The sequence below is a fragment of the Zophobas morio genome, unplaced genomic scaffold, assembly GCF_036711695.1.
Source record: "Zophobas morio isolate AGI-343-1 ecotype UQ-CSIRO unplaced genomic scaffold, CSIRO_AGI_Zmor_V1 ptg000024l, whole genome shotgun sequence".
NCBI lineage: Eukaryota > Metazoa > Arthropoda > Insecta > Coleoptera > Tenebrionidae > Zophobas > Zophobas morio.
The window spans coordinates 18,279,234-18,307,192 of NW_026972129.1; the positions used below are offsets into that span (position 1 = coordinate 18,279,234).

The following is a 27,959-nucleotide window of genomic DNA, read 5'->3' on the forward strand; positions in this document are numbered from 1 at the left end:
ACACTTGTTACAGCCTTATCTGGTGAATTTAGCGCGCGAATATACTGGATCACGAGATGAAATTAACAGTTTGTTTATTGTCGGTTTTCGTTACGGGAAGTTTCGCATATCCCGTTTCGCAGCCGGTTTACCCGAACACCCAATATATTACTGCACAAGCGATACCGAATGTTCAATACAGACAGCAACCTCAGGCTTATTTACAGCCGGGATACATTTCCACCCCTGCACCGTCAGCTAAGCCAGTGTACGAAGCCGAAAAAAGTGCGGGGCTCCAGAAGTACTCCACGCAGATCAAACAGCCCATCCAGCAAGTGCTGCTGTCCACCAACGTCGATAGACAGGTAATAATGGCTCTCTTTCAAACGCATCCCTCGTTTAACAATCCGCTTTTCTTCACGCACTATTAAACACAAGGTGGGGTTGGAGGCGTGACAACAAATGTTGGGGTTAGAGGGTGGCAAGGTCGTGAGTGAAGTTTTATATTTGGCATTAACATTATAATCCATTACAAAGTCTTGTTCTGTTTATAAAACAGATCAACATTCAACATTAAAAATCCATTAGTTTGACTTTTGAGCGACATGTAGATACTCTGGAAATTAATTGTTTTTGTACCTTTTTAAAACTCAACACTATGTTTATAAAATTAACATGTTAATCATTTTTAAATTAAATTAAATGTGCCAAAAAAGTTATTTTTCATGTTCATAGTCTTTGTCAAAACATACTTAATTAATTAATTGTTGCTGTTATGAGTAATTTTGAAAATGAAGATTCACGTCACTAGTTACGATTAATTTAAAATAATTTCCAAACAAGAATAAAATAAAACAATTTTTGCTGGGGAAAATTTATATAACTTTGATATCATTTCTGAAAAAAAACATTATTCACGTTCTCTAAAGCGCATATTTTATCTACAACATATTTATATATTTTTTAATTTAGATAAATTGAGAAAAATTGAATTATACCCGTTTTTCCAAAAAACTCATACTATTACACCTGTTTTTCGGGAAAAATTGCAGTTTAAAATAATAAGTGGGCTTAAATAATAATTACCAAAAATTTTAACTTGTATTTGATTTGTCATGTTAGATTTCATTATAAATATCAAATTAAATTTTCCCTTCAAACTCATTTAATTTCTTCTTGGTCCTTTCATCACAGACAGTAAAGGGAAGTGGAATAAAATGAGACAGCAGCATAAGCGGTAAATATAGATTTATAAAAAAATTAGAATACTTCATTAGAATTAATTTGTTGATCGCAATCCGTTGCTCGATAATTTTCTTTATTTTGCTTACGCAACAGGATTTGCATTATCAAACAGTTCACAAGTACGAGTTAATATACAGGGTGAGTCAGTAAGTGTGGTGTCCTCGATTTCTCGATATCTAACTATTATAAATAGGAAAACAAGTCGAAGACTAAAACTGAATCCTTCTTTGGGGACTATAAACTAAAATTAATTTCAACTGTACTAGTATTCTGTTTTTAAGGCGTAACTTACAATTTTAGTTTAGTTAATATTATTTAGTTTAATTTAAATAAAATACACCATATATTTTTACATCTTATTTCTAATTTTTAAAATTATTTATTACTTTTAAAATCTTGAGTCTTAATATACATACAAAAAATAAATTATTAGAATTTTTAAATACTGTAATGCAGTTTTTTCAAACAGAGCACCCCGTATGTTATTACTGCATTAATTCTACTTATTGTTCAATTTATTTTTCGTATTTGCTATACGAATATATAATTTACCATTTTTTGAGAGGCGCACCGACATACTGAAAAAAGATAATAAAAAATAGAGTAAGATGCAGTGATAAAATACGTGATTTTCTAATTGAAAAAATTGAAATATCGATTAAAAATTGTAAAGTTTCAGAGTTTTTTTTTGTAAACACTCTGTAGTAAAATTTGATTTAATTGATGCCACGGCAAAGTGATAATTCTGCTTCTCACTTCATAAACTATTGCAAAATAAATCTTAAAAGTAATATTATTGCAATTTTTTGTGAACCCTTGCATTGCAAAAAGTAGTTCAAGAATATAGGAATAACTTATCATCGGTACTTCAAAATAAACTATAGTTATAAAGGCTAATGAGCATATATAAAAATATGTAGGGTTTTCTATTTTAAAAAATAAGTTTGTGCTATGGATCAAAAACAAAACATTCGGTATAGTCGAAGGTAATTATGGTGTAGGTACTTAAAGAGCCGTACAACTTATTCGATGATTTTCTTGTCTCTAATAAAATTAATAAGATATCGAGGACAGTACCTAGTCTTAGTGGCTCACTGGGTATATTGAGCCCCTAATAATAATATTAATAATAATAATAATCGATTTATTTTCAACTGTTATAACAACACCCAATTACAGGAAACAATATAAATAAATCTACATTAGATGTAGATACAAAGTAAAAAAAAAAAGAAAACAAAATGAGAAATTCACTGTATGGAAAATAAAGAAAGAAGAGAGCGTGTTCTTTGAAAAAAATTGATAGAAGGTTATTCGACAGAACTCCCCTCGCCCCTAAGTACTATAAAATATACTCAGCTTTTTCGAAAAATTATAAAATTTGATGAAGCATGTTTTTTCCTTAGTGCAACTTTCAAATTTGTATTGACATTTAAATGTCAGTGGTAATGGATATATATTCAATTGAGTCCAACTTACACTACTAAATTTATTGAAGAAAAAAGTCTTTCAAGAGTGTCCTACTTTATTTTGCCCGCCACTGGATGTATGTAATGTTAAAGTAAAAATAAACTATCACTACGATAATCTTAAAACGTTTGCAAAATTTCGGTTTTAAAAAACAAATTTGATTTTTTTTTCTCAAAAACCTAGATGTGTAGGGTAAAAACTCAACACGAATTCATACATCACAAGTGCAAGAGTATCTTATTTTATACAATTAAAAAAATATATTATTGTAAATTTTGGAGATGACGTCGTGCCATTGGTGGTGGGGATGATTAGCTAAATTTTGGTGACCGTTTTATCATCTATATGATATTCTTAATATACATAAAAAATTTGACAACAATCGTTCAAGTAGTTTCGGAGACGATCCTTCTAATAAAAATCGGGACAGACGCAGACAGACGGAAACGGGAGATCTATTTCTTCTTACTGTAGGAGTCATGAAAGGTCGAGAAAATATAAAAGTAGGGAACCGGACGATGGACTAGATTACAATATTTTCTTAGCTTACGAAAGTAAAAATTACGAACTAAAATTGTACGTTTTTTTGGGATGAATTATGTAAAACTGTACAAAGCGTTTTGTTTTAAGATCTCAAGTGTGGATGACCATATACAGGGTGTTCCATTTATTTGATACAACCGTTGTGACTTTTTTATTCTTAAACATAAACCTATAGTTCTATAGTTTCATGTTAAAAGATGTATGTGATGGTAACGTCAAATTTTTATTATCACTTCCGGTAAAACCGGAAATGATGTCAAATTTATTATTTTTAAGGAACACTAGGTATATTTTTTTATAAATATGGGAAGATTGATTTTTTGTAAAAACTCAAAAGCAACCAATACTATAAAATCAATACTTAAAAAGTTATTCAATAAAACAGATGAAAAATTCATATTTATTAATGTCAACCTAGTAGCTTGAAAAATTGACACTCATTTGATTTATTCACATAAGTGATCTTTTAAAATGATACAAATTTGCTTAAAGAACTATATATTTACCTTTAAAATTAAAAAAAAATACAGGGGTTGTATCAAATAAAAGAAAAACATGGTATTATTTTTTGAATTCCGAAGTGTATTAACTTGATCCACTTCTGTTGAAATTTTGGCAATACAAAGGTTCATACAAAATCACATGATCATTTTTGACATCTGTGTTGTAATATATTATATTAATGTAGAGAATATTTATAAAAAACCAAAATATTATATTTTTACTTTCCAAGCGTAAGCGACTAGATACTTTTAAGTTTTTTCGATGTTGCATGAACCCTAAAATAGTGGTCTATGTGGTTTATTATTGTTAGACATATGTATGTATAATTCCGAAATCGATTGCTGTCAAATTTTGTACGAATATATATTAGGAATATTTTGGTTGGTGTTTTACCATCTATACCATGGTAACCAAAATATGGCTAATCATCCGCACCAACCCCACCTAATGGAATATGGAATAATATACTCTTGTACTTGTGGTTTACAAATCTACCTTCATTTTATTTATTATTATCATTATACACTGACCGGCAAAAACAACGGGCCACCCTGAAATCTTTCGCAAAACTAGTTTAAAAATTCTCTTCTTCTTTTTATGTCTACGTGTCCCGAAATACAGAAAACAATATAATGAATAATGGAGAATAAAACTATTAATTGTTTAAAAATAGGGGAGTAGTATTTTAGCTAGTACTTGTATTTATTTGTCTCTTTTTTTAGCTAATTTGTACATCCTGTGTCAACAGTGAATGCTTCTTTCAATAAAATAACACTTATTAGTTAATTTAATAATCTTTACAGTGATTTTGCGAAATATTGCAAGGTGGTCAGTATATTTAGACTGGTAATACGAAAGCGTATAACAGCTACCGTAGTCCATTAGTGGAGCCGTAGTTTGCTTCATAGATGAGAGGTCATGGGGTTGAACCCGGCAGGCGGCAAGTTTTTTTATTGATCGAATCACGAGTGGTTTATCTTATTTTCCGGAAAGGAGGATACAGTACTGGTATTATTAGTATTACACTGCACTTGTTCAAATTGATGTACGTGTTGATGCTAATGACGTCATAACAAAATTTTATTGTGGAAAACTCACTTCAAATATACGCCATAACATGCTCCTTTACCTGTAGTTTAACAGTATAGTACACACACAGCTTTATTTTAACTAACTGCGGTTATCATAAAAAATAAAATTCGCTAAATTAAATTTTATAATTTTTCGAAGAAGCTGCATTTGTTCGACTTTACTTCAGGAGTTAGAGAAGGGCTATCTGAATAAGGTTAGACAATTTTTTTAAAGAGGCTCAGTTTTTTTTACATATTTTGGTTATTGCGTCCTATTCTACTTTTTTTTATTCTCTTTCTCTTTTGTTAAGCTTTTTCTATACTACTTCCTGTGATTTTTGTGTTATTTAACAGACACCAAATTATGAAGAGATGGAGAAAAAAAAAAACAGTGAGATCTAACAAGAAAATACATATTTTATTAAATACTGCGTACATTAAGACTCAATTTTATTAATACTACAACATAATACATATTTTTGTTTATTTACCTATAAAATGTTATAACATAATAAAAAATGACTCTGCTGGTCTGCTGCAATCTTTTGTAGACCTTTAGATTGCTAACCGAATTTTCTAAGTTAAAAAATACTAAGGTTTAATTAATTTAAGATTTATTAGATTTTAATTAATTAGATTAGTTAGACATTCTGTTATAAAAATTTACCTTGTATATTGTGGCTCAAAAACAGAAAACTCAATAGAGAGAACACTTTAATTTATCCTGCTCTAAAAGATGAGTTTGTTAAATTTTATTTTTACTTTTTTACTATATTTAAAAAATTGGTCCAAGGTTAATAAAAAAAAAATTTATTGTAAATTTTGAAGATCGCATCATCCCATTGATGGTGGGGACGATTAGCGAAATTTTGGTTAGCATCTTACCTTCTACATGTTATTCCTAATATACGTAAAAAATTGACAACAGTCGGTCCAGTAGTTTCCAGATTATCACTTTAATAAAAATCGATACACACAGACAGAGAGACAGAGAGACAGACGGAAACGGGAGACCTTTTTTTCGTACTCTAGAGGTCATGAAACGTCGAGAAAACATGAAAGGGGAAGCAGGAAGTACTTAAAAAGAAATCGTCTCTTTTAATTAAAACTGAACTGAAAAAGCACTTAAAGAATAATTTAGAGACCTACTGTATAAATACACATATTTTGATGAGTAATGTGGATAGGAACGTAAGTTTGTCAACTGTATAAAAATAAGGAAACAGAAAACGTGTGGCATCCTGGAATCTATATTTTGTTAGTTCATTATTTATTATTTAACTAATTCCATGAATGAATATTATATGCAAAATTAACATAGAATCAAACTAAACGACACAAAGTGTTAAAACAACGCGTTTTACAAGCACAAAGCACGATTAAATTTCGAGACTATGCCTTGAAAGCTGTATAAATAATTCATTGCTTGTTTAAGATTTAATTTGTTTATTAACGTGAACAAGAGGCGATCACATCGAATGTAATATAACTTATAACGGGTTTGTTAGTAGAATAACAACATGGGTCAGTTGGGTGACATTACTTCTGGTTATTTCATTACATTGTTGATAAAATTATTATACTTTTGATTTAGCCTACAGGAAGGTCGTAGCTTTACAAACAAAAATGTATGCTAAACGAAACGTAAATATCATCGCTGAATAGTTTAAAAACGATATGAATCCGGTAAATTTAGATTACACAGATCAAAGACATTTCAGTGTGAAATCCGTAATATCATATCGAATTTCTTTGCCTGTATTATTATGATTGTTCTGATAGAATTATTACTGTTGTTGCATAATATTAGGAAGCGGCAGCTTAAAAAACTTTTCACTGATAGGAATTTAAAAACATAACTGTTACAAATACTTTTACTAATACAAATATTATTAGCACTCTTCCTTAGAAATGGTTTACAAGTGGAGATAATCTTATTTTTAAACTTATAAAATTAACTGGACAAATTGTTTAAAAAAAATCTTTATGATGTACTCAATTTATCAACTTTTAGATGAAGCTTAAATAAATTTTGAAGTATATTGTATAGTATTAACCAGAGCGTTGTTGTGACTTAAAATGTGGTGAATTTGCTAGAAAATTTATTTACTCGATCCTTTCATTGTTACCGTGAAGTATAAATCTTACATCTCGGAGCACCGGTTGTTAAATAAAAGCTGTTCTTTGTTTTAAACTTGATTGATTGTAGTTAACTGAAAGTAAAATTAATCGTTCATTTTTTACGTAGATCAAATTTGTCGCCTTAGGACTCAGTTTCAGGTTGACTTTGCATAACCGTAATTTGAATTTTCCGTATAGAAACACCAATCATATTGTCTATAATATCCAATAATAATACCAAATTTGCATTAACGCAACTATTAAGGCAATTTTTTTATTCGAAAAAAAATCCGATTTATATTATTGAATTCCGTTTAAAAAAATGACACTGACATTTAAGGTAAGGTTAAAAGCTAGAAGTCGCTTTCAGTTAGATAGAAAGTTAAAAAAAAAAACAACAGCAAACACAACATTTATTAAAAAGCACTGTATTTTTGTTACTGGTAAATTCGCATCTTCCAGATTCAAAGGGTGGCCCAAACCGCCAGCCCCATTTTCCTGCAACAAGTGCAAGCAGCCCAGCAACAAGGGCAGGTCCAGCAACTGATCGACACCGCCCAGAGAAAGGTCACGTCCCAGACATTAGGCAGACAGATCCAGCCCATTCCTATAGCATTACCGGCACCTCAGCAACCACAACCGCACTATTTGAGAGCTTTGCCCCAGCAAACTCAAGTTAAATACGCCGCTCCTGCAGGTCCGGGTTACCGACCTGCCATTCAAGCACAGCAGCCTCAACAAGAAGGAAAGGATCAACAGGAGGACTATGATGTGAGTAAATCATGTTTGGCTTGCTCCAACTTAGATAATAAACAAAGGCACTGCTTAGTTTGTTTGTCGTCGAGCGCTGCAAAGCAAAGTTGCAATCCGGGAAGAACTTTCGCAAAAACATCATGAATTCTGATTTTAAAACTATTGTTCCACGAGAATAATGGAGACAAGTTTTGGTGCATAGAGGGAAAATCGTTTGTTCGGTACAGAAAATGTTACAGAGGTGGCGAGCATAATGTGAGCGCGGGTAAATGCAAAAGGGGTGGGTTATTCTGGTAACTTACGAGTATTATTTAAGTTGTACTTTGTTGCAGTAGGGGCGAAAATTTTATCTGGAAAGCTTTCTTTATTTTTTATTATGAGCTCTGTAAGTTAAAATAAAGATATGTGTCGACTGTGTTAAACTACAAGTAAACAAACATACTAAGTTTCAATTATATAATACTGGTAGTGTAAAAAATAAAATAAACTGAGATGAGTCACTGAGTTTTTCGCAACAATTTTGATTTTTTCTTTATCTGAATTTGTATGGTCAAGATAAAGGCGAATTTATAAACGACAGGTGTAGAAGTATGGTATTTTATAAAATCTGAATACCATTTACTTTGAAAAATTTGAGAGAACGTCATCAAATATTTGGTGGAAATGATTAGACAAATTTTGGTTAGCGTTTTACCATCTAGATGATATTCTTAAAATACATCTAAAATTACATCAGCCCAGTAGTTTTGCCAACAGACGGTATACGATAGGTAGATAGAAACGGGAGATCTATTTTATGTTACTCAACGGTCGACAGAATATGAGGTTACCACTTCTTCTGGATAGATACTAAAAAGTGTTCCAAACTCTTTTTTTCTTAATCCTATGCCTTTCTACTGTTAATTGTAACGGGCTTTAAGTGTTCCTGCATCTTTCATTCCAATGCTTTCTAACCTGAATCTTGTTTTTAATTTCTTCTTTAACACAAACGTTCCATTTTTATCTTGGTCTTCATTTTTCTTCCTTTGCACAGGCGCCATGTTAATTTTTTTAGTTAATTCAATACAACTTACAACTTTTTCTACTATTTCTTTTTTTCTGAGAAATGTTGTTCTTACTTTATTTTTCCTATTTTCTTCTCTCTTTCATTTATTTCTTGATTTATTTTTTCGTAACTTTGTATTATTCTTCTCAAATATTTGTAACTTTGCACTTGTTTTATTACTTTTCCGTGTTAGGCATTTTCCCCCCGAGATTTGTTTTTTTTTCGTTTAGTTTATCTTCATTTATTATTTTTAATATCTTTCTGTCTAATATTTTTTAATTATTTTATAGATCTTCTGATGTTTTTGTTATTACCGTCATGTGAAATATTGGTTCACTCTTCAACTTTTCAGTTTTTCATTGTTTTCTTGGTTTTCTATATTGTTTCGTCCAATACTACTGTAGTGAAGGAGAAAACAAGCAACTAAAAGACGAGAATAAACGCACGCAGAATGATATTTATTTCAAAATAAGTTAAATAAATAAATAAATAAATAAATAAATAAATAAATAAATAAATAAATAAATAAATAAATAAATAAATAAATAAATAAATAAATAAATAAATAAATAAATAAATAAATAAATAAATAAATAAATAAATAAATAAATAAATAAATAAATAAATAAATAAATAAATAAATAAAATCAATAGGAGAGAGTGAACTCAGCACAGACAAAGATAGAATAAGACAACATAATCTATATAATTAAGTTAGGAACTAAACTAAAGATAATGGACGAAACGATATATATGTCAATAAAGAATTAACAAAAAAGGAGTTAGAAATACAACAAAAAGTAAGATAAGTACCGATCTAGGAAAAGAGCAAGTAAAATGAAATATAAAAAAATTGTCATAGATGGAAAGGAATGGATAAGGAAACAAAAAAACTAAAAAGCAATAGTAAGGCAAACAGAAATAGGACGAACCGATCGAATAAAATGGATATGAGTAATGAAATGAACAAAACCAGTAACAAAATAAAGAATAATAAACATAATAAAGAATGCAATACAAACTCAAAACGTGAATAAAGGAAATACATTAAATGTAGGAACTTGTAATAAGTATACGAATTATAAAAGGAAATGGTAAAATATAAAGTGGAGGTACTATCAATTACGGAAGCAAAAAATTAAAAAATTAAATTAGATAAAGGATACTTCCTACACGAAAGAAAGGGTAGGATTAATACCAGATAAGTTAAAGAAGACCATACAAATACAAGAATATTAAAGATAGAAGTGAAGATATTTTACGAAGAACAGTGAACAATGATAATAAATATTTTGTGGAGAAAACTAAAATGCAATAAAAAGTAAAGAAATTCTATGCCGAACTGTAAAAAGAAATAAATGACGAAGAGGAAAATATGATAATAATGGGAGATTTAAATGGCAGAGAAGCAAACCATAACACAATTAGAGAAGAATTTTTTGGGAAGAAAAGGAGAAAAAACGAAGAACAACAACGGAGAAAGTATTATTGAAATTTGTCTGGCAAAAGATTTAAAAATAAGCAATACTAAATTCAAACACAAAGAGTATACGAGAGAAGTAACTAGTAAAAATAAAACCAATAATAAATTATTTGCTAATTATAAAAAGAAGTGTAAAAGTCACGAACAATGGAAATAGGAAAATGGATAATGACGAAGATAAAGAATGAAAAAGTAGGAAAAAGAAGACAGAATGAAACAGACATACTAAATGCAAAATTAAAGGCACCAGAAAGATTTGAAATAGAAGAAAAATGGAACGAATTAAAAAATAGGTTGTTGGATCTAACAAGAAAGACCAAAAGGTAAGTACTTAGTTGTAAAAAGACTGAGGCATTTAAAGAAAAATGTAAAAATGTTAAGAAGACAGTAAAGAAAGCAAAACAAAAATCATGGATAACATTCGGGGAAAAGATGACCCAAAATTACAGAGAAAAAAAACTCTTAAGCAGCTAAAACAGAAGAAGGAAAATAATATGACTAACATAAAAGGCAGGAATGGAAAAAAAATCACAGATGAAGAGAAAATAATGGACAGATGGCAACAACATTTCAAAGAATTGACGGAGGATGATTTACATGAAGAGGAGGAACATGAGAGCAAAATGAATTACAGGAAATAGAAACAATACAACAAGAAGAATTTTCAGAAACCATACGGAAGATACAATTTTGAAAAGCACATTGGAGACATAATATAACATCTGAAATTAAAAAATGTATGGGAGAAAAAGAAATAGAACAATTAACCAAGCTACTAGTAATGAATGAGACATGAAAAGATTGGAGGTCAGAGATAATATCATCAATATATAAAAAGGGGATCAGAGAGAGTGCAATAATTATAGGGGTATCACAGTTCAAATGGTCCTGGAAAAATCCAGGCGAGAATAATGAAAAAAGGATAAGAGAAAAAATTGAAACCAGAATAGAAAACACTCAATGTCTGTTCAGAAGGGGAAGAAGCACCAAGACCTAATATTTCTAGTCAGCCAAGCCGGCAAAAAATTTACAAACGGGTGTGCGTTGAGTCCACTCCTGTACTCAATAGTATTGCACAAAACTTATTCACATGGTCTAAAAACCGTCTGAAAACAATTTGAAGTCTTAAATTACAGAGCTGAAAATTAGATTTATCGTTAATTTTTCCTAAAATTTCATATATATAAATTATAGATTTATTTTTGAAGATTAATGTGGAGCTTTCTAGATTTTTCATACTTTTATATGGTGTGCGTGATATGCACTAAATATAAAACTTGTGCAGACTACAGAGCACCGCATAAGTCAGTCATTCATTTTGCAGTATTTAAGCACTTACTTTACTGAAAATTTAAGAGCAATAACCGTAACAGAACTTTCTTTACATTAAATATTTATTTAGCTTTTAAAAGATAAAATGTAAATTTAAGCAAATGGCATTTACTTTGTAAAAAAAGACATTACCAAATAGTAACACTACATCATTTTCGATTGTATACTTTTTTAATCACTTTATTAAAAAATTACATATAACTGGATAATAAATTGTCAACTATTCTAGCTCTATGGGTAAAATTCTTATATTCACCAGAAAGAAATAAATTTGACTGTAAGCGGCAGTGGCGGTATACTTATTTAACTTCCGGACCACTCGAATAATTTTCGTGAATTGTGGCCATCGTTTTATAAGCGTAATTTTTTCTGAAAGACAGAACTAAATATTCGAAAGTAATAGTCGTTTCAGTAAAAAGTATAATTTAATGGATACCATTAACACTGTTTTATTGCTTTCATGCGCAATAAAACTCCTTATAAGGCGACCTTAACTTTGACACTGACAGTCAAGAGATTCAATTTCTCTTTTTGATCACTCTCACATTAATTTGTCTAACTCAATTAATACTCGTCAGGAACTCCTACCGTTAAATTACGACACAGAATCGCTTATGGTTACAGCGACCTTTACTTTCAGCTGCACGTTATATGTTGTAGGAGTTCATGAATTAATTAATCTATGCAAAAAAATTAATCGAAAGTTAATATTCGTACGTTCAGTATCCGGTGTGTGCGAAAAAAGTAAACCTTGCAATGCTGATGTGTAATACACATAACACTTTTTTTGGAGAAATTGCAGGACATTCACTTTCGTTTCTAACATAATTAATGGTTTGTTCGTAATCGATTTGTCCTATCATGCGAATGCCAACACAATTTCGCTAATAACTCCCGTGTTACAAGTGTATGTGTTAAAAAAATATATAGGAAAGAATTTTGTGGGTAGCTAAATAATTCTAAAAATGTAAAGTGTACAAATGGTTTAGCAAAAATGCCTGCAATTTTTTTCAAATATGTAATTGACACAGAAACAACAAAACAGTGTTTTATATCTTGATGATACCATACTAGTGTTTATTGATTTTTTTTTCTATGCGATGTTATTGTAAATTTTTGCGACACTAAGAAAACTTCACAGAAAACAGAGCAATATTATGACATAAGATAACACACGGATCATTAGTGGCTCGAGTGTGATAATCGCCGTTCAATTAAAAGATTAACGAATAAAAACAAGCGTGTTTGCAATTTTAATTAATTGGTTTCTAATTGTTGGCATGAACTGTGCTCGTACTTATACAGGGTGATTATAAAAGATCGACAATATGTCGCTGCGTTTTTAATAACACTTTGCCGCTCCCTTATTTCATGAAACAATTTATTATAATTTATTATAATCTAATAACACACACCATGCCACATTTCTTGATCCATATTAGAACATATCGAAAATCTGTTTCCTGCATATGGATTCGAGTAGTAACCACTTCATGAAAGAAAACTGGACCAATGGGACGAGATTCGTTTCATGACACACGCTTTGTAAATATTATAATTATTATAACAGAACTTTAAATGTGTAAATCGATTGTTTCCAGAGGTACAAGCTTTATTTTTAAAACATAAAATTTCGTACACTGGTGTAGAAAATGATTGTAGATTTCGTAATGTTTTTAATAGCTCCGGTCTATCGTTTCTACTAATTAACGACTAGAGAAACACAATACCGCTACTAAAATCAATTTATCTAAATTGCTTTTTACCTATTAAGAGTCAAAATTTAACAAGTAACAAGGTAACTTTCTGTTCATATCGCACTGATTAATCACTGATGAGGTAAGAGATAAACCAGCAAACAATACTTTTCCCTTTAACCGTACCCTGCAGAATTGACTATAATTAGCAACTTTAGTACATTTATACACACATACATTTCAGGGTTAATCCCTTCCGGGGTTAGGAGAATTACGGATTGGGCTCTCCAGCTTCTGACCCTTTAAACGTAAACTTTTGATGATGTAAATTTACAACAGAGCGAGTTTTAAAATGTAAAAAGTAGAGATTCCGCAACGAGTTTGATTGGATTAATTAATTTTTTTAATCTCTTGAAGCGACGTTCTTAGACTCATCTGGGCGAAGATAAAAAGCGGAAGTGAGTGAAACTAATCGGCCTGCGTCGATTGTCTGATTACGGTTGATCAATCAGAAATGTATCAGACGACGGCAAATCAATCTCTAATGGCAATCCGCAATAACACTCGACGGATAAAGGACTGCTGCTTTCAGGTTCGACTGAAGCGCCATGTATTAGGAATGCGCTCGAATTGAGCGAACTGGAATTAATTAATTTCTGGCCCATAGCTGTCTTAATTGTTAATATGCCGTTTGGGTTTAATTGCGACGTACCTGGCCCTTTACACCTGCATGGTCATACTGCCAGCGGCGGGGTCTGCAACTTTGGCTTTTGTTGGAAACTTTGGAAAGTTTTCCTCAGTTACCCAAAGCTGATTTCTTTCATAAACTGACGTTTCATTAAGCCGAAGCCATCAGAGGTGGGTTTTTTAACAAGAACTGCAGATCTGGTGCATTGTCTGATATTTTTAGAAGATAATGAGTTTCATCTTTTTTAATCACTGCATAGTCTGTAAGTGCAGTCAGGACAGCTATATAAACGTGACATCGGTTTGTTTGAAACTCGCCTTGAGTTAACTAACCAGGGTTGAGTGTTAAATGATGTTCAATCTTGAACTGTGGTCAGTATTTCTAATAGTTTAGCATGCAGTTTTTGTGTCAACTGCAAGTTTTACGAGGGGAGTTTTTAAGTTTATAACTAGGAATTATAAGGCCAAACATACTTTCACATAAAACTGACAGACATATGTTATTTTATTTTAATTGTATTTTAACGTACAGAAGATTGTTGTATAAGGTCTTGTTTTACTTTAACACAGTGGATATCTGCATTTTGTAGCTCTGTAAAATTGTAAAGTGCCGAGCTGCCGCTGATAAAAGTAGTAATTAATTGTACTTTCAAGTTTTACTACAATAGTCATATTTAAATTTTAGAGTTACATTTAGTTAAATAAAATTTTCAACTGGAAAATCAAAATAAATGAAATTAATATATATTTTTTTCACGTTAATAAAGGGTTAATTAACATTGTTTTTATTTTACATGAAAAATCAAAACCACGTAATATTATATAGTATTAGTGCTGGTTTGAGTGGTAAAATGTAATTTTAAGTGCTCTTGTTCCCGATAATGAAATATTTCGCTGTAAAACTAACGTGGGAATATTATAAAAGCACCATTGATTTGGCAATGAGAACATAGATTAAACTTAAAAAGTACATAGTCATTAAATGTCATAGCAATAAAAATTGGTCTAACGTTATTTAGACAGAATTATTCTCGCCCCTGAAATCAACAAATACAGATTCTAATAAAATTTATAAAATTTAAATGTGAAATTTTTTTATGATAACCAGTACAAGTTTAAATAATGATATGTGTAGACTGATAAAGTACAGGTCAAGAAGCATGCTTAAATGTATGTAATATGTTTAAAGTGAATTTTTCCACAGATTTTTAGCTAGGATATGTATATTTCAGTTTGAATAGGTGCACTGGAATACTGATAATAAAACAGTACTATATGGCTTTCACTATTTCTTTCAATGCTTGTCTCTGTCCCTCGTTTTTCATACCGAGTCCGCAATTTCAATTTTTTTTAAAACTTCCACCACAGTGTTCATCCATTTCTTCTTTGGTCGGGTTCGTTTTCTTTTTGCTCCATTCCCTATCATAAGTACTTGTTTAGCGTGTCTTCCATCCGACATTCTATACAAATGGCTAACCATCTGACTCTCTGAGATTTTATAACCTCTGTCATACCTACTAGATTTGTCCACAATTACATAGGTGGTTCGGCTTCTCCATTGCCCAGTCGCATTTTTTATACCTCTAAAAATTTTCCTAATCTACTTCTTTTCCCATACTTGTAATTTGTTCTCGTTGTATTGATTTAAGATCCAAGACTCACATCCTCAGTTGCATATGTTATTCTTTGATGTTTGTTGTAAAAAAAATCACGTTTCGCTTGTTTTTCACCTTCTCTCAAAATATCTTCCAAAATTAAATTTAAACATACTGTAGATAAGTCTAAGTCCTTTTCTTACTTCAAGCATATGGATAGTCTACCCTCTACGATTGGTTTGCATTCGGTTTTCTCTAATGTCATTTTTATGAGGTTATTAGCTTTTCTGACTCCCAATTTATCAAGGGTCCTGTACATTTTTATTGCGCGTATAGAGTCGTATGCTTCTTTATAATACGAGGACGTATAGATACATTCTTGACCTACCATAGAAGGAGAAGCGATACCATGAAAATAAATTTTACCAATGTTCCCCGGTGTCGATTACCTCTTCATTTGACGAGTATCTCTTTCAAATGTTTTTTCAGTTTGAGAAAGAGATAATAATCAGAAGGGGCTAAATCTGGCGAATATGGAGGATGGTCAACCAATTCAAAGTGTAGTTCGTTAAATTTCTTTAAGACAATCAGAGACTTGTGGGCCGGGGCATTGTCTTGCAGAAAGAGTACATCTTTTAAGAGTTTTTTTTTTTGAAATTTGGTTAATAATGAAGAATAATATGACCCCGTCGCATTTTTGCCTGGTTCTAAGTAAGGAATCTCCTAAAATTATACCATTCTTCTGAGTCTTGAATTTCTTTGGGCCAGGAGATCCTCTATGTTTCCATCCTTTCGATCGCTCTTTTGACTATGAATCATATTCATTGTTTAACTCGATCCAAAAATTTGGATGAACCTTCTTCAAAATGGTTGCAAAACATTTTGGAGGTTGTCACCCTCTGCGGCTTTTGATCCACACGCAGGCATTTATTGATCCACTTTGCAGATAATTTTCTCATGCCTAATTCATGATGCACAAGATGGAAAATACGTTAATAAGATATCTTCCATGTGTGTAATCCCAAATTTTGCTCCTAAGTATTACTTTGGATCTGCTTTTAAGCAAATATCCGATCTACAGTCGATCTACCTTTTTTGCAGCTTCCTTGATACTCTCCAGTTACATCATTTGCGAATAAATTTAGTCTCTTCCCTATCAGTAGAGCAAGCACTTTATATGTCACATCTACTACGGTCATACCTCTATGGTTTTCACATTTATTCTTAGAGTAGAGAGTTGGCGTTCTCCATTAACTACGTATCATTTCACATCTTCAAATCTTTTTTAACATAGTGCAAATTTTTTTGTAGTAGTTTTCCTCCTGTCAAAAATTCAGCTTTAATTCTATTTTCTCCCGGATTCCCATTTTTCTTCAAAGTTTTTACAGTGCTCATAATTTCTTCTTCAGATAGTTCTTCTATAGCATTTGCGCCAGCGAAAAATGTTTCAGGCTTCTCTCTTCCATTTGGTTTTCCTTTATTGCTTCCTATCAATCTTTATCTATACAGTATATCGGTCATATTGTATATGTTTCTTTGCTTTTTTTAACTTCTTGATAAAAATTTCTAATGTCATTAGTTATGGATTGATTTTCTATACTTTGCATTTTGTTTTCTCAGTATTCTAGCTTCATTGCTTTCTTTTTTCGATTTATTAGAAGTCATATTCACTGCATGCACTATCGCAGTCTTCATAGCTTCCTTTTCGGTTTGAATGTTATCTTCTGAGTTTCGTTCTTTTAATTTGTTCTCAATTCATTTCAAGTGCCTATTTTTTCCTTTCATCCTTCAATCCTACCATACTCAAGTATTTTCTTGCATTTACTTTTCTATCTGTATAATTTCATTATCACTAAGAAATGATGTGAGTTGATGTCTTTCTCCTCTATAACTTCGGACATGATTTACTACTTCTTCTTTCATCTAAACATTTTTCTCTTCTGTCGGCGCATGGCAGTTAATTATACTGATTTTTTGATACTTCTCATGTACACGTATCCAATATATTTTGTCCGATATAACCTTGGATTCTATTATCAAATTTTTTAGATTTTTATTTAATAAAAAACCAGTGTCATACATTATATTTTTCCCCCACTATTAAACAATACATAATCCCTTATTTTTACAATTTCATTATTATTTCGTTTGGCTTTTTATAACACTAGTATTTTTATTCCGTAATTTTTGCAACATTTATTAGACTCCTGAGTTTTTCTTCCACATATAGCATATACTTTTATTTCTTTATTGTCAAGCTTACTAACACTTTTCTTTTGTATTTTGCTTTTCTCCTTTTTTATCCGTTTTTGATTCCAATCTCAATTTTCTTTTCTTCGCCGTGTTTGTCTCCAATTTCCTATTACCAGTTTGCCACTTTAGTTTCTTGCTTCTCGGATTTTTTTTTGTAACCTATTTGAACAATTTTCCCTTTCCCTTTTTCTACTTCTGCTATTTGTCTAATGTACTTTTGTTCCTTCCTTCCATTTTTTGTTAGATCCTTATTTATTAAAATCTATGATTCCATATTTTTTTAGTTTCATCTTGTTCTGCATAATTTTTATTTTTTCATTTGCGTCTTCCAGTGTTCAATTATTACACTATTTTTCTCATTTTCCGTTTCAATTAATTCCATCGAATCTTGAATCTTGTGCAAATTTTCTGTTATTTTAAGGTTTTCGATTTTAATCAATTTAATTTCTTTCCGCAATTTTGCATTCTCATGCTTCAATTTTTTAACTTCTTTATAAAAGCTTTGTTGTTGTCTTATAAGCTTTACTTCAGATTTTATGTCTTTCTGCTCTATCTGGATATCTTTCATCACTCTCAGCATGCAGTTTCTATATAATTATAGCGTCTCAAAAAATACTTCCAGTAATTTATGTTATGAATTAATAAAAAATCGCACTTATAGTTCTCATGAAATTCTAGACACAGTAACATTATTTCTAGCATTATTTTTGTTAAATTTTATGACGGTAGAAGCTCAATCAATGAATGACGAAAAAAGAAGTAGAACCTTATTTGAAGACCTTTCGTTTATGAAAATGTTTATTTATAACTAGTTTATGTTCGTGGTGTGTAAAATGTCATAAAAATTCCCATCGCAATACTCACAATCTTGTGATTATAGTAGGCAGATGTTAGATGTTAAGACAATTAAGCTCTTTGAAATATTTGCATTACAACTATCTTAAGATTGATTTGTGAACTACAGAATATAATAACATTAGCAGTTATTTTATTAAAGGTTAAAAATGAATGAATTAATTCCTTAGAATACATTAAAAGTAGATACAAATTTAATACATTTTCATAAAGAACGATAGAAATATAAAACAGACACTCAAAAGATAAATTATAATTTTAATACAAGCACAAATTAAAATTATGTTATTCACTGTTGTTTTTACTTTTATTACTATATAAAAGGGTATAATGGCATTACCATGAACAAAATACAATTTATTTTGGATTGTCGTAATTGTCCACATTCGAGGGTCACTTTGTACGCTTATTTTTATTGTTACTGCTATTCATAATAAAAAGGGATTTGAATTTCTTAAAATAACGAATTTACGACATCATTTATCAGAATCCAAACACTGCATGCAGACATATGTGTCTACAAATATTTTCAATTAAGAATCTCAAAAGCCAAATGAATGGAAACGAGAAAGTTTAAACCTGCCGCAACAAACACATACATATTCATAACTAGCCCAAATATCTCACATACTTGCGATAAAATTTTATAACATTATGTTATCGTAATAATTAATTCTTGCACTACCTTCACCTCCGCCACTGATTTATTTATTATGCAACATCCTGAGCCGACATTCCGGCAATCATAACGACAATGTCGTGTGTCGCATGTCATTTTACGGCTTAAGCTTGATTTTACGTAATGTGCCCTTAAGTGATGAATGTTCCTGTTATCAATTTGAAAGCCCGGTTTAGATCGAATTAGCGGGATTTATAAGTCACTGACCCGCGCAACATGATGTTAAAAACCCACATGTCAAGACGATAAAACTTATCTGTGCTCTAACTAACAGACTTGAACGTAAGCGTAAAGCCGGCGATGCGGAAAACTGGAAAGCAAATTAATAACAAGTCCGTATCGCAGAGAAAACATGCAAATGTGTGTCAAAGCTTTTACAGATTATTGTTTTCCAATGAAATTATTTTTAAAGACAAGGACAGGGTTCGTTACATGGTATATTTTGAAAAAAGCATCTGCAGATGTATTTTGGGTTGCATCTTCGGCTTTGTTAGGGTCGTCATGAATCACCCTGTATTAGTTTTTTTCGGGATACAAATAACGACGCATGCAAAAATGTGTCTCGCTGTCATAAGCAAATAGAATTTCATGCCACTGACCACAAAAACAAAGTGCTTTATTGCACAAATTCAAAACACACATAGTTCTGCGCTTATTGAAATCCCACATAATCTAATCCAAGCTGCAACGAGTGGTTTAATCACCCCTTTTCATTAACACTGATCCATATTCCAGAAACGCAGGATAATAGTGTTACGGTAGGATTTTTAGTTGTGTTTAAATTTAACGAGAAATTTAACCATGTAGCATAAACCAGATTTACGGTTATTTCCGAATTTTATTCTGACAACATAAAGTTAAATTTGACCATAGCACTTCTGAATGTTCGTTTTATTAGCGGGAATGCGAGCTTTTATATCTTTTCCCAATTTCGCTGATTGCGTTTTTTTGAATTTACATATGTTTTAGCGGTGTTAAACGGTTTATTGGAGAGGAATTTTACATCGGCGTGAAAGGAAACGGGATACTTGTTTCGGAATAGATACACTTTCACTGGTTCGAGTATCAATGCCCTCGCATACATTTAATTATACATAGTTAGTTAGTTTTCGATATAATCAAAATGTGGGAAAAATGTAAGCAATTTCAGGTCGGCACGAATTTATCGCGTGCGCGCCAGTAATAACAATGTACGGATTTTTAATGGGCAATTATTGCTTCATTCCATTGTATGGGATTTAATCCGTATTTTTAACGTCGATATGGAGAGAATTTCATTCCTTTTATACGAATATTGTGTAAATTCCATATTCACCTTATTTTTTAATATAAATTCACTGTGTGTAAATACCTATTGATTAAAAAAAAAACGAATATCCCTCTTTATTATCTCAGCCAATTACCCACATACTAATTTAGGAGATAATTTTGAGCCTGCCAGCGTCATGTTTTTGATTTATGTATTTCGTTTGGAATTACCATCAAATATAATACTTTTTTGGAAATAATTTTTACTTTCCTTCTATATCTAAAGAAATATATTAGATTGATAATTTTCGAAACTAAAATTAATGTGAAATTTTAAGTGGACTTTAAAATAGTAGAATTTGGATTCAAATTTATCTATTTATTTTTGCGTCAAGCGTGTAGTATAACTTGCTTGTTTACTTGTCACTAAATAGTTTAACCTTAAAATAAGCTATAGTTTCTGCTACAGCAAATTTTATTTTTATTGAATTTTATTATTACTGAATACAACATATCTCCGTTTTTCAAATGAGATACTGTTACGAAAGAAACCCGTACTCCGCCTCGGTACGACGCCTATGGATTCTAGTATATACGGTGATGATGACTCATTGTCGGTGCCGACGGCGGAGAAATGCCTGGAAGCGGAAGTCGCGATGGGCAATCCAGAAAGATCTCGTCTCCGGAACTTCTAGAAGGGAAGTCTGGCTTTAAATGGAGACCCTTTTCTTTTTATTAAGTATTTTTTATAATAGCTATCGATTTTTTACTTTTTTAGGAGATACACCAACATATTGAAAACGAGAAAAAAAGAGTCATTAGAATTTTTGTATATTAAACACAGCAAAGCGCATACTCCTATTTACCTCTCCATAAATTGTTGCAAGACAGATTTAAAAAAAACATTATTGTGATTTTTTGTGAACCCTTGCTTTGCTACAATGACGTTACATCGGAATTCCAAAAATAAACTATGGTTATTAAATAATATAAAACACAGTGGTTACTTTCATCTGTTCTCGACGTTTTATGACCCTGAGTGCGTTTCCGTCTGTCTGTCGTCTCTGTCGATTTTTATTAGACAGATAATTCTCGAAACCATTGGACCAACTGTTGTCAAATATCGTGTAGATGGTAACTAACCGAAATTTATTCAGTCGTCTCCATCAACAATTTGATAACCTCCCCTCATTTTTTTTTTGAATAAACGCCTTTTAAATTTTATAAAATAACATGCTGTTATAGTTGTGGGTTATGAATCTGTCTTCATTTTTTACCTTCAACATCAAAATTTTCGCAAAATATCCAAACTGTATAAACAACCTTTTATAATTGACGGTGAATACAACGATTTCGCCTCATGTTTTTTCTACAGTGTTACTGCCATTATTTATATTTTTTTATGTGTAGAAGTTATCACACATAAAATGTCACAAAATTTGTTGGACTGTACTTCAGGGGCGAGGGAAGTTCCGTCGAAATAACCTTTGACCAATTTTCTTCAATTCGCTAAGATTTTCATTTTAGTCAGTGTACAGTTGACAGTTTGATGCAGTCTGTAGTTTGGTCGTCGCACTATTATACAGGGTGACCCACTAAGCTCGCGGTTCTCAATTTCTCATTAACTATTACAGATAGAAAAGGTCTGGGACTAAAGTTGTACAGTTCTTTGAGGACCATGTATTGAAATTATTTTCAAGTTTACAGTGTTTTGTTTTTAAGGCGTAATATACAATTTAGTTTTTTCAAATAGATGACTATATTTTTTATATATTCTGCATTTACTTTTTCCGCTTCTAGAACTTCGCAAATAAACCATTGTTTATTTTCTAAATTCAGTTGCGACGTTGCCACGTTATTCCACCTTTTTTGATTTTTTTAACAATGTAAGGGTTTACAAAAAATCTCAGTGGCGTTATTTGTAAGATTTGCGTTGCGTTACTTTATGGAGAGATACACAAAGGACGCCCTTTGTTATGGTATTAATTAAATGAAAATTTAATAAGCAGAGTGTTTAAAAAATATTAAACTTTTCACTTTTCAAATCTAGATACATATTTCTGTTTTTCAAATAGAACACCCTGTATTTTATTATTTTATTTTTTGTTCTGTTTCTTTCAATATGTCGGCGTATCCCTTAATAAGTAAAAAATCTCAATAACTGTCAATTTTAAATATAGAAAATACTCAACAAAAAAGAAAGGGAACAAAACAGGATGTTCTATTTGAAAAAACTGAAATATCGATATTGGAACACGGTAAAATTTTAGAATTTTTTATAAACACTCAGGTTACTCTGTATATTAAAAACTCAATTTTGTTTACACCACAAAAATTGGGATAAGTTGGCAACGTCGCATTAGAATTTCGAAGATAAACAATGATAATAAAGCCTAAGAAGAGGTCAATTAGTATATATAAAAATATATAGGGTATTCCATTTGAAAAAACTAAGTTTTGTGGTACGCCTTAAAGCAGAACACTCTGTATAGTTAAAAACAATTTTGATCTATGGTCCTCACAGACCTGTACAACATCAGTTTTTCACGTTTTTTTTCCTATTTCTAATAGTTAATTATTTAATGAGATATCTAGGAGTGCGCGCTTAGTGACTCACCCTGTATACCCATAAAGTGATTTTTTTATTGCAGAATGAATTGATAAATCGATTACGTTGTTTGAAAGTGTATATTTACACTACCATTTTTGTGAAGGCGGTGAAACATATCCAAAAAAGTGTTTATTTAATATACAGGTGGGTCAATAAACGCGCGTTTTTTTTTGATGTCTCATTGGTCATTAAGGATATAAATAATATTGAAGGCTAACTTTGTACGATTTTTTTAAGAAATATAAACTAAAATTATAATAAATGCAGTTTTTTAGAAGAAATTGCCATTGTAAATTGTTTACTTCGGGAAGGAAAAATCTAAAATTTATAAGTTCTAAATATTCATAGTTAAGAAAACTGAAAAATGTCCGAAACATATAATGTTTAGGTTAACCAACAGAAAGAGTATAAAAATAGATTAAAATTCAGTCTTGAAAACAGGATGTTCTATGTGAATAAAATGACATATAGCTATTAGCAAATAATATTAATTTGAAAAATATAATATTTTGTAAAGACTAAAAAGATGATTGAGTGATTTTAGGGTTTCATCTGCGAATTAAATAAAGACCTCTTAATTCACTAGAATTTTCCAATAGAAAAGTTAGCTGTAAAATAATCATTTCCCTAAAATCAAACGTTATGGTTAAAAGTGCTTCTCTGCTGGCTTATACTTCAAGAATTATTTTTATTTTTGTCAGTTGTGTGAAATAATTGTGGCCTATTTATATGACAAGACACCGTAAGACTTAATTGTTTTTGAAGCTTCCTATAATTCGTATTTATTTGTTTATGCGCCCTTAGTCTGCGGCATTGAAAGCCAAAACAATTTTTTTAAATAAAACAATCGATGTTTGTCATTTTTTTTGTATAGGTCGAATTTGGTGAATCTACTAACCTATCAAAGATCTTTTGTGATTTGCCAAAGGGAAATAATAAAGAATTTTGATTTTTAATAATGGTTTTTCAGTTTTCAATTTTACTTCACATTTAAAATTAAATTTTTATAGTTCGAACAAACTATTCTTCTCAATTTGTTTTGTATTTTCCATTAGATTTATTTACCCACTATTTAACAAACAAATAAACACAATTTTAAAAGAGGAGGTCTAAGCAGAGACGAACTCGTTTATATTCATAATGGACAATTATTGCACATCTCACTGCTTTAAATCGACATTTGTAACGTTGATTGAAAATGTAATTTTATTTTCCGCTTTATGGACGTTGTGGAATTAATGCTTGTCATTTTTCTTGATATTTGGCACAGCTTGTACTAGAGCATCTACAGCGGGAAACAACCTGATGATGAATGGATACAAGCAATTAGTTCGTCCCCGAATGCTGTTCCCGGTATTTATATCTTTAGGCCTGGAGTCATTACTTTCCGGGCAATTCGCACTTAAATCCCTAAATCAACAATTATCCACTGCTTTATTCCATTATTTACTTATCAACAAAATTAAGAACACGGTTAAAATATGCTAAAATTCTTTGCAACACTTGATTCAAACAGAAACTTTGGTAAGCGATTTTAAGGGTGTGTTTTGTAAATTTAGAATTTTTCCTTGAAGTGGGATCGTTACGTGTTTACTTAATAAGATTCTTGTTAAGACTTTGGTGCTGTTCTTTCTTTGTTGTAAAATTTTCTTCTAAGGATACTCAGCTGCTTTACTTGTGCAGTGGGCTTTCTTTATGGATGGTGTTTATTTAATAATTTCAGATTTGTCAAATTAAATTAGTTGCTAAATAACGGAGAAATAACTCTCACTGAATTCATTTAGAAACTAACTTTTTATTATTGTTATTCTTTTTGTTCCATAGTGTACTATATCTTAAGATAGGCGAGATATATATCTTGAGATTTTTTCAGCGATAGGTATGTAAATTGAGAGAACTCTTTTCTTGGGTTATGGCATATATTCTAAACTTTCAGTACTTCGTCGAGGCGCTCGTCAACATTTTTACGCGTTCTGTGTCCGCTCCCTCCTGCATTATTTGATATTGCCAAATAAACGTAAAATATTCATAAACTTAGCGCAAATACCAAATGTCATTGCGCACTTGTCTCCACTTTCATCAAAGTCGAAATTGACTCGCGCATTTTTCTTGTTCCGAAACGTTCGTAAGTTTCATTTATCGTCAATGTCTTGCCTTTTAAGTATCAAACGGAGACGGTAAAGGCTTTGAAATTGAAACTGAACATTGAAATGAAATATAGCGGCGCCCGGGAAAGAAAGAAACTGTTCTCTCGTATTTTCGTTCCTTATTTTGTTTAAGCCGAGCAAATAATTTTTTACGATAATTATTTCAGCCAAATCCCTCTTACCAGTTTGGATTCGACGTGAACGACGACCTCTACACCAACTACCAGAATCGCAAGGAACAAAGAGAAGGGAATAAAATTACGGGGAGCTATTCAGTCGTGGATTCTGATGGTTTTGTTAGAACAGTAACGTACACAGCCGATCCTAAAGAGGGCTTCAAAGCGGAGGTGAGGTTTACTATTTTGCGTATTACATGATATTTTACATATTGTATTCGTACGCAACGGCCTGTTCGATAGTAATTTTAGACAATGTTTGTCGTTATAAGGGCCCTACTATGGGAAAGTCAAAATCTCTAATTAATTTCTGAAAGCATTGTTCGATTTTATAGAGATCCACGCTTCGCGTTTAATTAAATTCAATGTAGAATTTTTTGTTTTGCAGATGCTTTTATTAAATATTCATCACTATTGTGTTTCCAGGTTACAAGGCAGCCTACGGACATAGTTGTCAAAATACCAAAACCAGATCCCCAATTTCAAAGGCAGCAATATGCGCAGGTTTGTCTAAATTCTATAGGTTTATGTTAACAAAGCTATGGATCAATCTATTCTTGTTTTCACGTTTCGAAATTTAGTACAAAACTATTGGTTTAATAATTTTCTACAATGACGTAAGCAGATCTGTGGTGGGGTTATACACATTCATATTTTTAGTTTTATTTTACACGGATTTTTAATGTAAATAGCTGATTTAAATATGTTACATGTAGATTAATTAAAGGGTTCCATTTCTTCCACAGACACTGTTGAATTGATGACCATATTTTTTTCTAATTTATTGGCGTTAGTTGAATCAGTGTGAACAAAGCAGGTTTAATTAAAAATTCATGCAATATCGAAAATTGCATTTTTATCAGAGCGAGCAAAATTTCTCAATACTCTTTGATCTGTCCCGATAAATTAGATTTTAATAAAAAAGAGGTAGGAAAGCAATTTTAATTAAATTATTTCTGGAATATATTAAAATGTTCTTTTGTTATTTCAGGCGGTTCCAGTTCAACAAAAAGATGACGGACAAGCACAAAGGTCAAATGTTATCCAATATCAGTTCCAGTAATAAATAAGGGATAAATGTTATAAATGTGGCACTTACGAGGAGGTGCCACTTCTAAAATCCATCACTGTTAATTTTTGTAACTAGTATTAAGTAAATAACTTTTTTACTGTCGTTAAGTTATGATGTTAGTAAATAAATTGGCCAATGAGCTATACTGCGTGTAGTTTTATTTATAACTTCGCATCAAACCACAAAAAAAGTATTAATATTTTCATAGTTCAAATTTTTTAGTTTATTTACTGATTATAAAGTGAGTCTGAAATTCGTTGTTATTATTTTGTTATTAAAAATGTACAGAAATAATTTCCTGTTTTAACTAAATTAGTCAGTAGATTTATCTCTTATTTGTAAAATGTTTTTATTAGTGACAATATTGTCCTACTATGTTTTACTTTTAATAAACGATCTATATTCAAAAATTTTTTGTTTTGTTCATTTTTCACCCGTGCAATAACTCCGAACGACATGACAAAAACAAGGGCTAATAGAGCTTTTAACGATCGGAATCAATAAATGATTCCAACAATAGACCTCTCTTCACTGATTTACTTCTATTTTTTAATAACGGTCAATAACGTGGATTGGGGTGGCGAGCTTTTATGAAAAAGTGGATAAAAGCATTTACCAGACCTCACAAGCGACAAACACGGAATTCTAATATCTCTTCATACACGTTAAATCCGTTCACGGCACTCACCATCAAGATTCACCAGCGAAAATGTCATATAAAGACTCTTTACGCGTTCATTATGTCGAAAAAAGGGAAATTGTTCGCTTTTGTCTTTTTTTTATAGTAACTTGTGTGAATGTAGATTTCTTGGGAGATTGGCCAATTTATTTATGAGTTTCTTCCCCCTTCTTTACAGAATGTTGGAATACAGTCATCTCTGGAGAGTGTCCTTCTCGTTCATAAATTTATACGAAGTTTCCATAAGAACCTGTGTGAATGCGAATCCCTAGAGGATCTGTTACATGTTCGCGACAGCTTTGCTCGAACGCATTAGCTACACATTTATTGCTTCAATTTTAACATTAGATAACGCGGAGACTTATGGCAGTGGCCTGTCAGTTTCTAGTAAAATGGTGCATTTATTATTTTTAATGAATGTTGGTCGTTTTTATGTGCAATAGGTAGTTATGGTAGATGTTTGACGGTGGTAGGCAGTTGAATTACCTGTAAAGGAAAACATATCGTAAGTGTGGAAGTCTATATGTGGTTGGAAATATTACCCGACAAAACCAAAAAGTTGGCTAATAAATTCCCTTACAATGTCTAATACGTTTTTTTGCACGATCGTATTAATTAAATTTAAATAATAAACGATTAGCCAAGTTACGTTCCATATAACGTATTTTACGTGAACGTCCACACTGCATTTTCCATGTTGCTATAGATATAACAG

At 31.2% G+C, this 27,959-nt stretch overlaps 1 protein-coding gene across 1 annotated transcript; it reads left to right on the forward strand.

Moving 5' to 3' along the window:
- On the forward strand, positions 1 to 26,710 carry LOC135135215 (uncharacterized). The gene is made up of 5 exons (XM_064064230.1): positions 1 to 344; positions 7,395 to 7,703; positions 25,485 to 25,664; positions 25,920 to 25,997; positions 26,485 to 26,710. The coding sequence occupies exons 1-5, from the start codon at positions 57 to 59 to the stop codon at positions 26,554 to 26,556; spliced, it is 927 nt and encodes a 308-aa protein (XP_063920300.1). The 5' UTR covers positions 1 to 56; the 3' UTR covers positions 26,557 to 26,710.
- The last annotated feature ends 1,249 nt before the right edge of the window (positions 26,711 to 27,959 follow it).

Excerpts from the sequence above, each read along its gene's own strand:
- LOC135135215 (XM_064064230.1), top strand. The coding sequence starts at position 57 with ATGAAATTAACAGTTTGTTTATTGTCGGTTTTCGTTACGGGAAGTTTC. Across the intron at positions 7,704-25,484 it reads ATCAACAGGAGGACTATGAT|CCAAATCCCTCTTACCAGTT; the intron begins GTGAGTAAATCA and ends TAATTATTTCAG. Across the intron at positions 25,665-25,919 it reads AAGAGGGCTTCAAAGCGGAG|GTTACAAGGCAGCCTACGGA; the intron begins GTGAGGTTTACT and ends TTGTGTTTCCAG.